General features: G+C 42.2%; 1 protein-coding gene across 1 annotated transcript in view; it reads left to right on the top strand.

Moving 5' to 3' along the window:
• Nucleotides 1-14,630, top strand: part of lrmda (leucine rich melanocyte differentiation associated) — a 200,421-nt gene that overhangs the window by 170,920 nt on the left and 14,871 nt on the right. Inside the window, exon 6 of the mRNA XM_076743503.1 lies at nt 3,933-4,017. Coding sequence (XP_076599618.1) covers nt 3,933-4,017 — 85 coding nt within the window. The remainder of the gene's footprint in view (nt 1-3,932; nt 4,018-14,630) is intronic.

Genomic DNA, 14,630 nt, shown 5'->3' with positions numbered 1-14,630 from the left:
TTCTCTCTTTTCCCCTTTTCCCTCTCTAAGGCAGGACAGGGCCCTCTTTGCACCCTGATAGGTTGCGGGCTGATGCTTAGCAACAACATTCCTGTGCCCTAAGTAGCAGTAAGCCTCTGGCTGAACTCTTTGATGTGGCTGTCAGGCCACATTTATTTCCTTTTAGCACTTTGTCTACTTGTCCAGATGTATAAGGAGATAAAAAGGGCTGGTGTTTACACTGGTCTCCCTCTGTAGCGCGGCTGTAATTAGATTGTATTGCTGGTCAGTCTTAAGGAGGGAGGAGAGGTGAGGCAAAGCAGGAACCACCTGTGTCAAGATGAGCTGGTCAGGGTGAGAACTGAGAGCCAGGCTGCAAGAGAGGCAAACAGTGTGTGCAACACAGGGCAAAGCAGTTATTTGATGCACTTTTGTACATCACGCCCTGGCAGCCAAGATCATAATCACATTCTAGTGAAATGTCTCTAGATCAGTTGATGTCAGAGTAATGTCCTGTAATATAACACCCATCAAGATTTGAAATCGACAGCCAAGCTTGCAAAACTTTGTAAACTTTGTTGCAGTTGCATCTGAAAAACACCCAGATATGTGTCAACCTTCTCCGACTCACTTTTCAGTATCTCGTATTTTCAGGAACCCCACTGTGGAGGTGGTTATGTGCTCCATGTGGCTGTCTTTGTGTTTTGCTGTTCTTGTCTTTCCATCCCTCCCCTGTCTCTCTCCTCCTGCTCCCCTCTCTCATGGTGATATGTTGGAAGTAATAATCACTATTGCCTCTGGGTTTATCAGCATTTATTCGCATAGCAACACAGAAAAGCGGAAGACAGACAGCACTGGTGTGATATATTATCCAGTACGGGAATCATCTTTCATAATGACATCCAACAGAGCTTCCCCTCTCTGCCACCACCCATTTCTCCCTCTCACACACACACACACGCACACTTTCTTCATTTCTCTCTCCCTCTCTCCACTCCCCTCTGTCCACCCTTTATTATCACAGAATCCATGGTGCTCCCCAGCCTGTAAATTTGTGCCGCATTATCATAAGCTGTGGTGATAACTCACATTGCACAGAGACAATAATGATGTGAACACTCAGCATATGCCCCGGGCCTAGCAAATTAAAACAATGCTCAGCTTGATGAGCAGACTAATCTGGACAGCAGAGAGACTGAGAGAGAGGGAGAGAGGAAAAGGGGTTCCAGGAGCATCTTAAATATACGACACAGCAGCACCTCCCTCTGTTCAGTGTAGGTACAACTTTAGAAAACGAGGGAGACGGGCAGAGACAGAAAGCATGCAGAAAAGGGTGAATTAAGAGAGTAGGAGCATAGATAAAACGCCTGTTTTGGAAACACAAAAGGGATGTAATGTGCTAGGACATCATGAGATGATCATTAACTTTTTATTTTTGGATTTTTGTCGTTCTAGACCTTAAGGGGGTTAGCTTTGTATGAACCAACACTGTGTTGGTTGTATAAAGCTTCTATATTGTGCAATAAATGAAGAAAAAGAGGAAATAATTAAAAAAGAGCTAAATATCAATTATTAATTTATCATCTGATATTATTTTGAAATTTTATTTCAGTTCCTGCATGCATGTGATAGTGGTTGTAATATTTTTATTATTTCTCTGTAGCTCATTTGTATGAAAGTTAAAATAATCGAAGTCATCAATCCATCGGCCCTCTCAAAGCAAAAACAAAAACAGAAATTTCCCCTCATTTGTTCCACATGCTTTCTCCTCAGAAGCATTGCTGCTTTCTTATCCTCACGACAGGTCATTGGCTAAAGTGAAAGAGTACACATTTGGAGGGGTACGCAAGAAGGTCTGAGAGGAGGAAAGGGAGGATCAGGGCACGGGAAAGCTGGCTGATTGATGTTCTATGGGTGGGGTACAATGGTTGTGCTGGATAGGACAGGAAGTGACAACCACAGATGTTGAATGAGTTGGGTGTTTGATCAGCAGCCATGATACTGAGGAGGTGAAGAGGTGGCGTCATGCATAGCATGGGTACTGGGTGGGTGGTGATACTGAAAGCAAGGTGACGGACGTCCCACAAGACCAAAACCAGGGTGTGGAGGCAGCCCGAGGCTCTATCCAGTATCCAGCGAACCCCAGCAGTCCCCCTTCTCCTCCATCTCCTCCAACACACCCCTAACATAGTCTGTGGGTGGTGCTGTTAATAATGTGGCAACTAGGAAGATTAATTGTGGACAAGCAGCAGGATTAGGAGGGGCTTTTGGGGGCCAAGCGGGCTAGAAGAGGCCCAGGCTTGTGATCTTTCAAGCGGGCCAGGAAATGAGGCAAGCAGAAGCGCGGTGTGGTGGCTCAGACGACCATGGAGGTAGATCACATAAAGAGGACTCACAATTCTTGTCTTAATGCTTGAGCTGCTCTGATAGCCTGTAATAATTGTCGCAGACAGACTCTTTGTGTGTCCATTATGACAGCCAATATCAATTATATCCCCAAAACCAAATGGCAAAGTGCATAATCAGGGTAATAAAGACACTTTTTTTGTAGATAGGAGGTGTAGTGAGAGTTTTGATTCAGGGTCTCTCATTGGCCCTTTCCACTATCTATTTTGCTGCAGCTGTAGTGAAAGAAAATATAAAGTACGACTACCTGATTGTTTTTCCTCAAATGGGACATGTCAGTTTTCACTGAGTACAGTATGTTCTTATTTTGGGTTGTTTTACTTCGTGTATTACACATTCCATGCAGCATACAAGCTGGGAGTGATCTGTGATATTTCTTAACAGGTTTCAGCCACTCCAGAGGCTGAGAGCAGCAGGTCTGCTGTCAAAACAATATTTCTATTCCAGGCTGTTTCTTTCGAAAGCGTGGTCCACCAGCATATATGTAGTGAGGTCTCAAAATAAGCTTATTTTGCCATTTTCCCCTTTGGTGTAATGTGAGACACATGCTGGCCAGACCTTAATGCCTTTCAGAGATGCTATCTGAAAGCACATTATGTGATCGTTTTCAATTCACAGTGCTCTCTTTGCCCATGAAGAATATGGTTCCATTTAACAGTGCAGACCATTCCATTTCTCAAGGTTATGCATGGGCATGTAGAGGAACAACAATAAAAGTGGGGAAAAATGGAGCTCCAGACCATCTCTAATATGTATTTGTCAGTTGAGTCTCTTGCTATGATTAAAGGCCCAGTGAATTCCTTCCTGCAGGAAAGGAAAGTATTTCTGCAAAGGCATCAGATATCGCTGTGTCATGATAAACTGCCTGCTCCACTAGCTAAAAGGCTAAGGGAAGGAAGAGGATGTTTTGGACCTTGAAAGTGCACCAAAGAACAACAACACAAGAAACTCTTGACCTGTTTGGGAACATGCTCTGAGATTCAGGCCTCTGTTTTCTCTTTGTCTCACAGCAGCATTTGTCACACTTGTTTAGCCTGAACCTCTGACTGTGCCTACAATCAATGGCTCATTCTAGTTGCGCAGCCAGGAATCCATGCACATTTTACCACACATTTCAATAATGTGTCATTAAATAAGATAGCCAGGTAGCTTTAAAGCCAGTGTAGAGAAGTCATTTTATACCAATTGCCAGGCTACCCTCACATAACCACGCTACACTTGGCTGTTCGGAGTGAGTGACGTCTACCCTTGAGTTGACCACTGCAGGAGGTCATGGCTGAGTGAAGGTTAAGACTTCACCTCCCGAGCCAGGTTGTAGATCAGTTCGTCAAAGCCAGGAATGTAGCTCCTTAGCACGTGAGAAGCAATAAAACATGACCTGCCACATTATGTCATAAAACATGAGCAGTGTTTCCAACATTTCCTGCAGCAATCCCAAAGGATTTATGGCGCTCACAGTCAGCTGCAGTAGTTGTCATTTGAAAACTTGTCAGACCTTTTTTTTTCCCTCTAAATACTGATTCTATTTGTATGTCTCCTTTCTCTAGTCACATAATGAGCCTGGACCTGTGGGTCAGTCTCTGCCCTACACTCCTCTACCCCAAGGATCCAGAGACGCCAGGAACCACAAAGGTAAGGAAAAGACCTTTGGACTTACCCTTTTGAGTCAGGTGGTACGTACACACATCTGTTCAGATATTCCTCAAAATAAACAAGAAGCAAGATTTATTCTCATACACTCAATCATAACCGGGGCACATGGATTATGTAAATTTAAGTCATAACCCGAACGGCTACAGAGAGTGGGAATCTATTGACCTTGAGATTGAGTTGAAGTTAGGTTATCTATTCTTATTGATCTCATCTCATCTGTGTGATGCGTTCATAGTGCTAATAAATCAGAGTAATCTAGGTTAACTCTGATCTGAATGTGTGCGTGGGAGCACACAGTGCATAAACAAGATGAAACATCCTTGATCTGTTGATACTAGACATTGATTAGGCCTCATGTTGACCCTGTGTTGTCAGTAGATGTAATTGTGCAGCAACTTCTCAACATCAGACACTCTAGTAAGAATGCATCAAAATCATTCAAAAGATACGATGTTGTAAATGTTGCAGGCAACCTCCTCCTTATTATACAGCCCACATGTGTTATTATTATACAAAACAAATGCTGTTTATGTGGCTAATATTCCCTTTTGCATGCAGCTGTGCATACTCCAATTAACAAACACAGCCTCCCTCTTTAAAAGGTCGGGGTTGTGATATTTGCGCATATCCAAAAACCTGCTGATATCCAAGTCCTTCATAATGCTTAAAAGCAGGTGTGTTTTTAACAGACTTTCTGCCAAAACAAAAAAGATTAAGTGTGGTCACATCTTGAGACCCCCCCCCCCCCCCCCCCCCTCGCAGTTCTTATACCTGAAACATTCATCACTGTCTTCACAATGCAAAACACGTGTGACAGGTTGACCACCACTATGGGGGCACAACATATCTCTACCCTCCGTTTATGGTGCCAAGGACAGATCTATGTCATGAAAGTGTGGACGGTGGCAGCTTTCACCGGATGTAGGGACAGGAAGTGCCCCGTGCTTTGTCAAAATCAGACCTGGCTAAGAACAGCCCATTTAAAGGTGAGGGGATCTGACACATGAAATATTTTCCCCTCCGTCTAAGATCTGAGCAGCAGTGACAGTCTCTATTTGTTATTTTTATGATGCAGCGCTGCAGTCTTAGATAACACAGCCCTCATCTTCGCCCTTCACCTCCTCTTTATGTCCCTGCCTACAGCCCCTACCCTAGGTCTTTGATTTTTTTTTTTCTTTTATTTATACTTCTTAAAAATACTTGAGTGTTCTTTATGTGGTGGAGACGGTCACAGTAACTTCTCTTTCAAAGAGAACAAAGCTGTGGCAAAGCAGTTCTACAACAGACAACATTTTTCAGACAGTAATTCCAAACAACTGAGCATTTACTGAGTTAAATTCAGGATATAAACAATAGGGGTGAAACAATATGCTGCGTGATTTTATGGAGTTCAGTGCAATACTCCCATTTCAATACGCATGGTAAATTAAACAATTCACTATGCAGGTTTGTTCAAAATCTGCTGGAAATGAGAGATGCTCTGGCGATGCTGTGCTGCTTGTTTTTGTTGTTTTTTGCCTGTGAAGTATTGCTTTTGTTTTGTACCATAATGCTGAGAAATTACACTCAGTGCATGAGATAAAAGGACTTTCCTGTTTAGAAAATATATTGAATTATGCCATTTCACAATCTATATAGAATCAGACCGTGAACGTAGTGAATTGTTTCAGCCTTAGTAAGAAGCTGAAGTGTTTTTAAGTACACGATACACAGTACACATTGTGATTGGGATAGTGGATTTTCTAAGGGTTAATGAAGTAGCCTTTTTTAATGAGGGTTCAAGTGAGGCTGTATAGTTTTTTCCTGACTCCTGCAGTAGCAGGCAGATCAGCAGCACTTCTGACATCGCCCTGTCGGCTGCACAGAAAGAACCTCCCTTTCTTCCTTTCAACCCTCTGCGCCCACCCCCCCCCCACTGTGTCACCTGTGTGGAAGCCCCAGAGCCTGGGTGCCAGAGGTAATTACAACAGCTATGAAATCCCAGAGGAGGGCAGTGCTGGCAGGTCACTGCCCAGGGAGAGAGGGGTGGAAACCAAGGACAGAACTCCAGGATAAGCTCGTGTAAGCTTGGTTGGTGGAGGAGTCAACCTGGAGGAGACAGAGCAAAACAAGGCAGGAAGGAGAAGAGCAGGAGGGAGAGGAGAGAGGAAAGGGAAATATGTGCTGTTGTGTTAGCGAAATCTAAATCAAGATTTCATGGAGCAGATCTGACAACAGATGGATAGACAGCGAAAAGGGGAGGATGAAGGAGGGAAGAAAGGTGGTAAGAGGAGCACCATTAAACAGAGAGAGCAAGACAAAAGACAAAGTGAGGGATGGTGGGGCCTCCAGTGTGTCTTGGTGAAGGCGTGACACAGAGTGGAGTGGAGTATATAGTCTGGCAGAGGGGCCTGAGGATCCTCCACTACTGTCACCTTGGCTCTGACTCTCAGTGCTGGTCCAACTGTCAACTCAACTCTAAATCCAACGGGCCAAAATGGAGTCCCAGCCTTAAGTACTGTGTGTTTTCATGAAGCCTGGTCCACACCGCACTATTAAGCCACAGCCAGTGACTTACCACGCTCTTGTGCCTTACCATGATGATTTATCATGTCAATATGCAGAACAATATCCTGGGTTATTTATTGCCAGCTTGTCATTTTCTTAGGATGACACATTTTGAAGTGAGAGTCACAAGTTTATTTCATAGATCTAATTATAACTGTATTTCAGAAGTATGTAAAGAAGATGCTTCAGACTTGATTGATATATCCATGTGCACAGAGGAGATTTTAATGAAATGCCTTTCATTTCCGCCGTATATTTCAATAAATAGGCCAGGCTCTTGTAACTGCTTTTTTACAGGTATCAGATTAAATTTGAGTAGGCCATCCCTCAGCAGTGACAGCACTAAATGAAAGGGATATCTTTGTACAAGCAGAGTAAACAGACAAGGAAAAATGCCTGAAATCTGCCTTACAGTATGAGCCTTGGGCCCTTTTAATCTTGTTGTTCTGGGCCTGCTTCCAGCTACTTTGTATGTATGTATCTTAAATGGTGCACAACTGTTATTAAAATCCCAGGAGGAAAGCAGCCTTCAAAGCAAAAAAAAAAAAAAAAAAAACCTCATTCCTAATGACACTCGTGGGGTGTCTCACATTTGTTTGGCGGTTCGCTTTCATTACATGTCAGGGTGATCTGCACTGCAACTCCTGCTACACTCCCCCTACTTCTCTCAGCCCCCCAAAAAATGAAGCAATGGGAAAAGATCCAAACTAAGAGTAAACTGTTTTATAGTTGCTGCACAACAAATAAACAAACATCTGGAAGCATTCAGAGCGGCCCATTAGAAGGGCTCTGGGCTTTGCCAAAAAGGGGTAAATGATGAGGAATGGGCTGTCGAAAGGCTGGCGGAGACAGGGGAGAGGCCAGATGACGGAGCTGTGGGTGCTAAGCACTGCCTTTTAGAGCTCAGCTGGGCTCAGAGAGATCTACACCTGCTGCTATCTCCTCCTCCCCTCCTTCCCTCCATCAGACATCTGGATGGAATACATGACTAATGGATGACTAAACTGCTAGTGTTGAAACTTAGCTGTTGTCAATATGAAGGGAAAGGTTGTTGGTTTGACTGATGACTTAATGTTCTTCGCACGGCGCACTTAGTAAAGCTAAAAATTAATTTGGCAAGTTTAAAAAAACGTTACTGCATCAAAACCGATACGCAGTTCCCCAATGTCTGTTTATTGTTGCTTGTATAATAACCAGGGTTGATTAAATTATTTATAACTGCATGGATCAGATGCTGTTGTGAATACAAATATTAACTTTTCATAAAGTCCTGTTATTTAAAGGGAACATGTGCTACTGGCTATGGAATTGTTTGTTAAATTAATTGGTATATTACATCAGACATCTGTTTCTTTACTCCCGAGATGTTCCCCGTGCTCGTCTTAGCACTGATTCTGTTCTTTTCGTTTGATGTCACTCTGTCGTTAGAATGAAAGCTCTCATCTTTCCGCCGATAATCTTCCCATCCTGGTTTGGACTACCTCGGCATGTTCCACGAGTATGGAAATGTCCTCTCTGGAAGGCGCTGAGAAAAGACAGAGCACCTTTGACGTTTCCCATTAGACACATGTGTACGTGCTCTGCAAGACATTTCACTCAGACTCGTAATGATTATACCAGCAGGATCTGTCCCCTGATAAACATCACTCTTAAACACAAAGACTTGTACTGGCCCCCAAACAACTAAAATGAGGCATATGGAAAGAACAAAGTGTAAGCTTTTCCTCCACACTGGTCCAGAGTAGCATTTGCAGAGCTGCTTTCTATAAAGTTTTTATGATAAACTAAACTATACACAATGCGTGCATTCAGCATTGAGAAATGACAGATGATGAAATATTGTCATGAGAATGATATATACAGATCTCACTGCCAGCTATATACCATGAGATCGTGTTGAGTGAGCCTCTGCACCAAACTGTACGAGGTGAATTGACAAAGTAAAGATGTGGCCTTCTTCCCGGGCACTGAGTTCATAAAAATGTTTCCCAAGCACTCGTCACTGCATGAAGGTTTTATTTCTTTGCGGTGTTTGCCAGTTTGTAAGCTGATGAAGTGTCAAAGATTAGTTTCTAATGACCCTGTGTAAACTTTTCCTCCACAAAAATTACAACCACAAAAAGTGGTCTTTTTGAATATGTGTTTAAGGCTCTGAATAGTACTAGTCTGTATATGCTTTTGATGCATATGTGTGCTTCATGCTGATAATACTTATGTAATTTTACTTAGGATAATATTTGAACGCAGGATTTTGACTTGTATTGAAGTATTTTTACACTGTGGTATTATCCATTTTATTTAAGTCAATAACCTAAGTATTACTTCTACTGTGAGTAAGCATGCTTTCTTAATGTATTATACACACTGATCCCTGTTCGGTCATTTGGCTCTAAGAGGGAAAAAGAAAAGAAAAATATAAAAAAAAAGATAAAGAAAATGTATTTTGTGTGTGTCCGTGTGTGAGTGCAGGCACCTGCTTTCGTGGTATGTGTGTGATCTAACACACAAAAACAGGACACTAATTGCTAAACCTGTTCCATAATACATTTCACTTACCCAGACTTGTATTGAATGAACAAGAACCTGAAAATTCAGTCACAGTCACATCAATCTCCTCTTTGGGGAGGCAGCTCCTGCTGCATATCACAGCACCTCACAGTGGTATATACTCCGTGTGTAAGAGGACAGGCTGTATTTCCTTTATGCGAGTCAGATGATGTGATATTATTCCTCCCAGGAGTGGATTGGCTCAGCAACATGAATATCCATTAAAGGCGGCCTATGGAGATGGATGAGGGGAGAGGGGACGAGGCAAACTGGGCCTGCAATCCTTCACCGCGACTTCACATAACACTGCACTGTCCGCATCCAAAGTGATGAGAGCTCATTTTTGGATGCAGGCCTGTCCTTGTTATTACTAGCCCTAGAAATCACCTCTACGTTTTCTCCTTCAGAAGCAAGCCAGATTAAAATGCCAGGATAACCTCCTCAACTTCCATGACAGGCTTAACTGCCGTACTCTGACGTGCCAGCTCTAAACTGCTTTGAGAAAGCTGCCTTCTACCAAGTGTCATTATCTCTCCGTTATCGGATGGCACTCCTTTCACAGTGTGTGAATAATTCTGTTTGTGCTGGGTTTGGGGATATGTCAGTGACACTATTGTTTTTACCTCGCTGTTTGATGTAGCTGAGAGAGTCTCCTGAGTGTCTTGAGTTCTTAAACTGATGTTGGATGTACACAGCGAAAACTTAAAGTGAAAAGATAGAACTGTCAGCTTTTGAGCTACTCTAAGATATTTGTTTGTTAGTTCTTCTTAATCGTAGCATAAAAGTCAATATTTCTCCCTGTGATATTCTGCCTTAATAAGGCATGTTTCACAGTCAAGTATGCTGGAATTGTTTTGACTGAAGTGATCCAAGCAGGTTCATTATGATGCCACAAAAAATCAAATTAGACATTTTCTATCTATGAAGCTAAATTCACTGCACAAATCCATGCTGTATTTTTTGAATACCTACTGTATATAACTTAATAATGACCATTGAGCATTTTGAACACTGAGCCTGAAAGCTTACGGTCATACTTTTGAACTCCTCCATCCATCAGCACTGAAATATGATGATTACCACAAACTTTGAACCATTTCCTCAGCAGCAGGAAAATATGTAGCCTCCTAAATCTTTACCGTCCGTGACCATTGCAGACAAACCTTAGTTATTTATGGTGACACAAACCCAACTGGACTCACCCGTTTCAACTTGCTCAGGCACAAAGAGACACAAGTTTGAAGCAATATGTTGGCTTCCACTCCGAACATGTCAGACTGATAGACAAGGACATGAGTTTCTGCCAAGCTGGCCCAGCCCTGTTGGAAAAACATACCGCTGGTGCTCTGGACCTTGGGCTACTTCCCAGTTGCACCGGTCATTTTCAGGAAAGTAGCAGGACATAAATCAGCCAAAGTGGATAGGTCTTACTGCTAGAATCAGCTCTGAAATTCTGGTATTGCTAATGTAGCCATGCTATTATTCACTTTCTACCATGATTTGTAGATGTGGTTCGAGACAAGAGAGATGCGGCCTGTGCTTTGCAGCCATACTTTCAGTCAGAAGTTGGAGCAGGTTTCTGTTGCCTTCATGGTTTCCAAAGGTGGGAGTCCATCTTAGTAATTTAGGATGGGGGTTAGCTGCCAGATGGTTTTGGATATTTTTACAGCAGGATGGATGTTGGGTCCACCAGTTTTCTTCTGTGTCAGTACCCCTTGAAACAAATTGCTCGGTGAGCAGGCGGAGTCTGTCTATGTGAGGGGGCTCGCTACCCTTCATTCTGATGAATAGCTACTAACATGCTGGCAGATGCTGGACAACTTGTCATGCTAAAGGAGACAGGATCAGACCTCAATAAATCCTTGTAGCTTTGTAATTATTGTATGTTACCAGGGATGTTTACACAGAAATACACAATGTCTCTTATTTTAGATATGTATGATTCAGCAAGTTAACAAAATTAGATGCAGTACTTACTATATTTGTCTCATTGGTTTATGTAGGATCATATATCTCAATCAGAGTGTTTTTAATAAATTATTTTTTGAGTAGACTGTAGATCGTAATTCTAGGGTAACTGATCTCATGCAGTAATCATTCAAGATGAAAACATGCCTTAATGCTAGTCTGGTTAATGGCTCCAACAAATTAGATTCCAATTCACTCGGTGGCCAGTTTATCATGCTGGGTGACAACACATTCTGCATGGCTTAACAGCTGTGCTACATCACTAAACCTTTCTGTCAGGCATGATCGTAACAGAGCTATACATGCCATGGATTCACTAATATGCAGTGAGAAAAGGAGCTACCAGTGATAATTTACATGGCAACATAAAGTGGCCTGTTAAAGGACAGGCTCCAAGTGGCAAATCACGCACTGAAACAGCTACCTTCCCTGGTTAGCCGTGTCGTACAGAATATAAACACAAACATGAAGATAAATGTGTTTATACAGTATAGACCGACATATACACACGCATCCACATATGCATGCCACGTGGAGCCAGTGCTTACATATGCATATCATCATACTGAGGCAAAGGTTTACACCACAGTTTATAGAAATGTATAATAAAGCCAGAGGCACAAAATTCATGTGCCAAAGCTAGGATGCTGATATACTGTAGGTCTACTGTCCTCACATAGACAAATCACAAATGCCTGTTGGTATTTTGCATCAGAAGATGAATGACAGCACACATCTGTCTTGGAAAATCTGAAACTCCAGATGCTGGATCACAATTTCACATACATTCAAGAATCACAGACGTAGCTTTGCCTAGACCTTCAGGAAGATCCCAGTTTTACTTTTTTAGTTATGTCCAATATTTCTGATGGTTATGATAACGTTGTACTCGCCCAAGTAATTGCCGGTGTCTGGGAACACAGCAACACAACAACAGAGCCAAAATCATGAGGCAGTGACGGCTTTGAAACAGGCCAACAGGTAAGCCAGATTGTCGAAACCACTTTTTTTGAAGGTGAAACCCAAAGTGATCGAGCCTGAAATGTTGGTAATTATCCGTCATTGCAAAGGAAATTTCTGCAGGTACCAACAGGTACAGTAGATCAACGTTGATCCGGGAAGTTGGTCTGGCAAATGTGATGGATGTTTACAGTAAACACTCTGGCTCGTAATTTTACTGGTTGCTCTCATTTTCTTCTCTAGAAAGTTGTTTCTTGCTCCATCTGATTTGTTTTTAGTGTGAATGCCACATTCACAGATCTCCGCAATTAACTTGATGAGTATAATGTTACGATCATCCACTCGTTTCAGCCGTTAAGGTAAAGTTTTTCCTGGCCACTGTCACCAAGTGCTTGCTCTTGAGGGAACTGTTGAGTATGGTCCTGACCTACTCTATATGGAAAATGTCCTGAGATCATTTCTGTTGTGATTTGGCGTGATATAAATAAAATTTAATTGAACTGAATGCATAGGAGTAATGTCAGAAACTATGAAAAGACCTACTGGTGCTCTTTCTTAAGCCTTTTTCACACTAGACAAAAAAACCTGAACCTCAGCCTGCCCACTAACATCTGGCTCTTGTCTTCAGTTTAAATTGGTACAGACCTTTTTCGGTGCAATTTCCGGACATTTGCGTGTAAATATTTCCTAATATCAGACAGAATTGTCAACTTGCCACACTCTGTTTCCATCTCATCACCATCTCATAAGATAGAAAAGAGTAACCACCATACTATTGCCTCTGTCTTCCACACTGCTGTGCACTGTTGCCTGTTTTCTCACAAGTTCATGACATCAAATGAGAGACACCAGAAAAAAGACACAGCAAGGCTAATTTTGGTGTCAAAGCGGTTTTAGGTATTATACTACTGTTCAAATTAGGATACCTGGAAATTTCCCGAGGGTCTGAGTAAGCTCTATGGAGTGAGTTTGACAGTACATCGTATTGAGCCAGGAGTTATTCTCTTCAAGGCGACAATGCAGATGTGCAGATGTTACTAAATTACTAAAACATGGTGATGCATAAACATGTCAAGGGTAGTGTCAAGACTGTAGTGCAGCCTTTCAAAGTGGGAATGACTGTAACTACGATTTCTCCAGAGTATTGTGGGCCCTGAAACATCAGACACACACACGCAGACACACTCATTCCCAGGTATCCTCAATGCTCCAAAGCTATTGTGGTGGAAAGAGCTGAACTCATCTGTCAATTACGGCAAGCTCCATTGGGCCATTGTCTAAACTGTTTTCTCACTCACTGGTGAATCCAGTGATTTATTGTCAACTGCCTCGGCATCAATATACAATTGGGAGACACTAAGCTGTGATGTCTGAACACAAACTATTGTCAGAGTATCAGCATAGCTCACATTAAGTGCCATTTAGATTATTCATTGCGTCGGGCTGTGAGAAGGCCATTATCCCATGTGCTGGGATTCCAGTCCTATGGATCTGAGCATCTCTTTACTTTCACACTCACTATCCAACTGAATGAGCCGAACCAAACACAGACAGTGTCGTGAATTTTATGAGTCAGCTTGTCCGGTCCTGCCTTAAAGTCCATAAGGTCAACTGGATATGAGTTTCAGAGGGATTTTGTTGAACTGGCATGCATTTTATCTCTTAAAAAATAAAGGGGCGCCTCAGTCACAGGAAGGAGCCGATCTTTTACGGTTTGTACTAGCATCAACAATCCAGCTCAACCAGAATGAAAAGAGCGAGGTCACTGAAATGCTAGGAAGTCCAAAACAACCTTTTAATCTGTCACTTTGATTTGCTGATTAAGTCACTTTAAACAAACGGAGCAGGTTTCTCTGTCATGATAATGCGAGCGGACAAGTTATTTCACCATCATAATTTGATTTGTAGATAGTTTCTGGCATGTTATGTCGCTGCAGCGCAAGATGATTGGATTGACTGAGTCATTTTGGTCAAACACATGAATTTATCCCAGATTGTTGTGATTTAAAAGTCTGTTTGCTTCATTCCCCTCCCTCAGGACAAACACGCATCCAAAACTAAACCTTCAGAATTGGTAGCCATCAAACCGTATCATGTCTGCTCGGAAAGATGTAATTCTTTGATTATGCATTTGTATGCAGTATGTGTTTGTTGAGCGTATGAGCTAACTGTTATGAACTGCTGTAATACATGTGCTTTATTAAAAAATGCAGGGGGACATAAAGACTGAGTACGGTAAAATTTCATTAAAAACCTGAAACACTGAAAACTTTTACACTTTTTTTTTTTTTTAAAGTGCAAATATATAGAGAATTTCCATTCTTTGCAGTGTTAAGTGCCTGGAGACCCTTGAAAGAAAGCTAAAATATGTCTCTCCATTTGACACCATTAGCAAGTGTTAACACATAACCTTTGGCAGCGCTGGCCGACCACTCTCACCGTTTTAGGCATCTTCTGCAGCAGCAGTTCTGAGCTAAGGATTTGGACAGTTGGATAACAGAGACATGGGGAAGAGGGCATGATATTAGACAAAGTGAAATGAACATGTTCACATGTCTAGCAGTGGGATT

The sequence above is a fragment of the Chaetodon auriga genome, chromosome 11 (assembly GCF_051107435.1).
Source record: "Chaetodon auriga isolate fChaAug3 chromosome 11, fChaAug3.hap1, whole genome shotgun sequence".
NCBI lineage: Eukaryota > Metazoa > Chordata > Actinopteri > Chaetodontiformes > Chaetodontidae > Chaetodon > Chaetodon auriga.
Note: the sequence above shows the minus strand (reverse complement) of the source record. Positions and strands in the feature narration are given on the sequence as shown.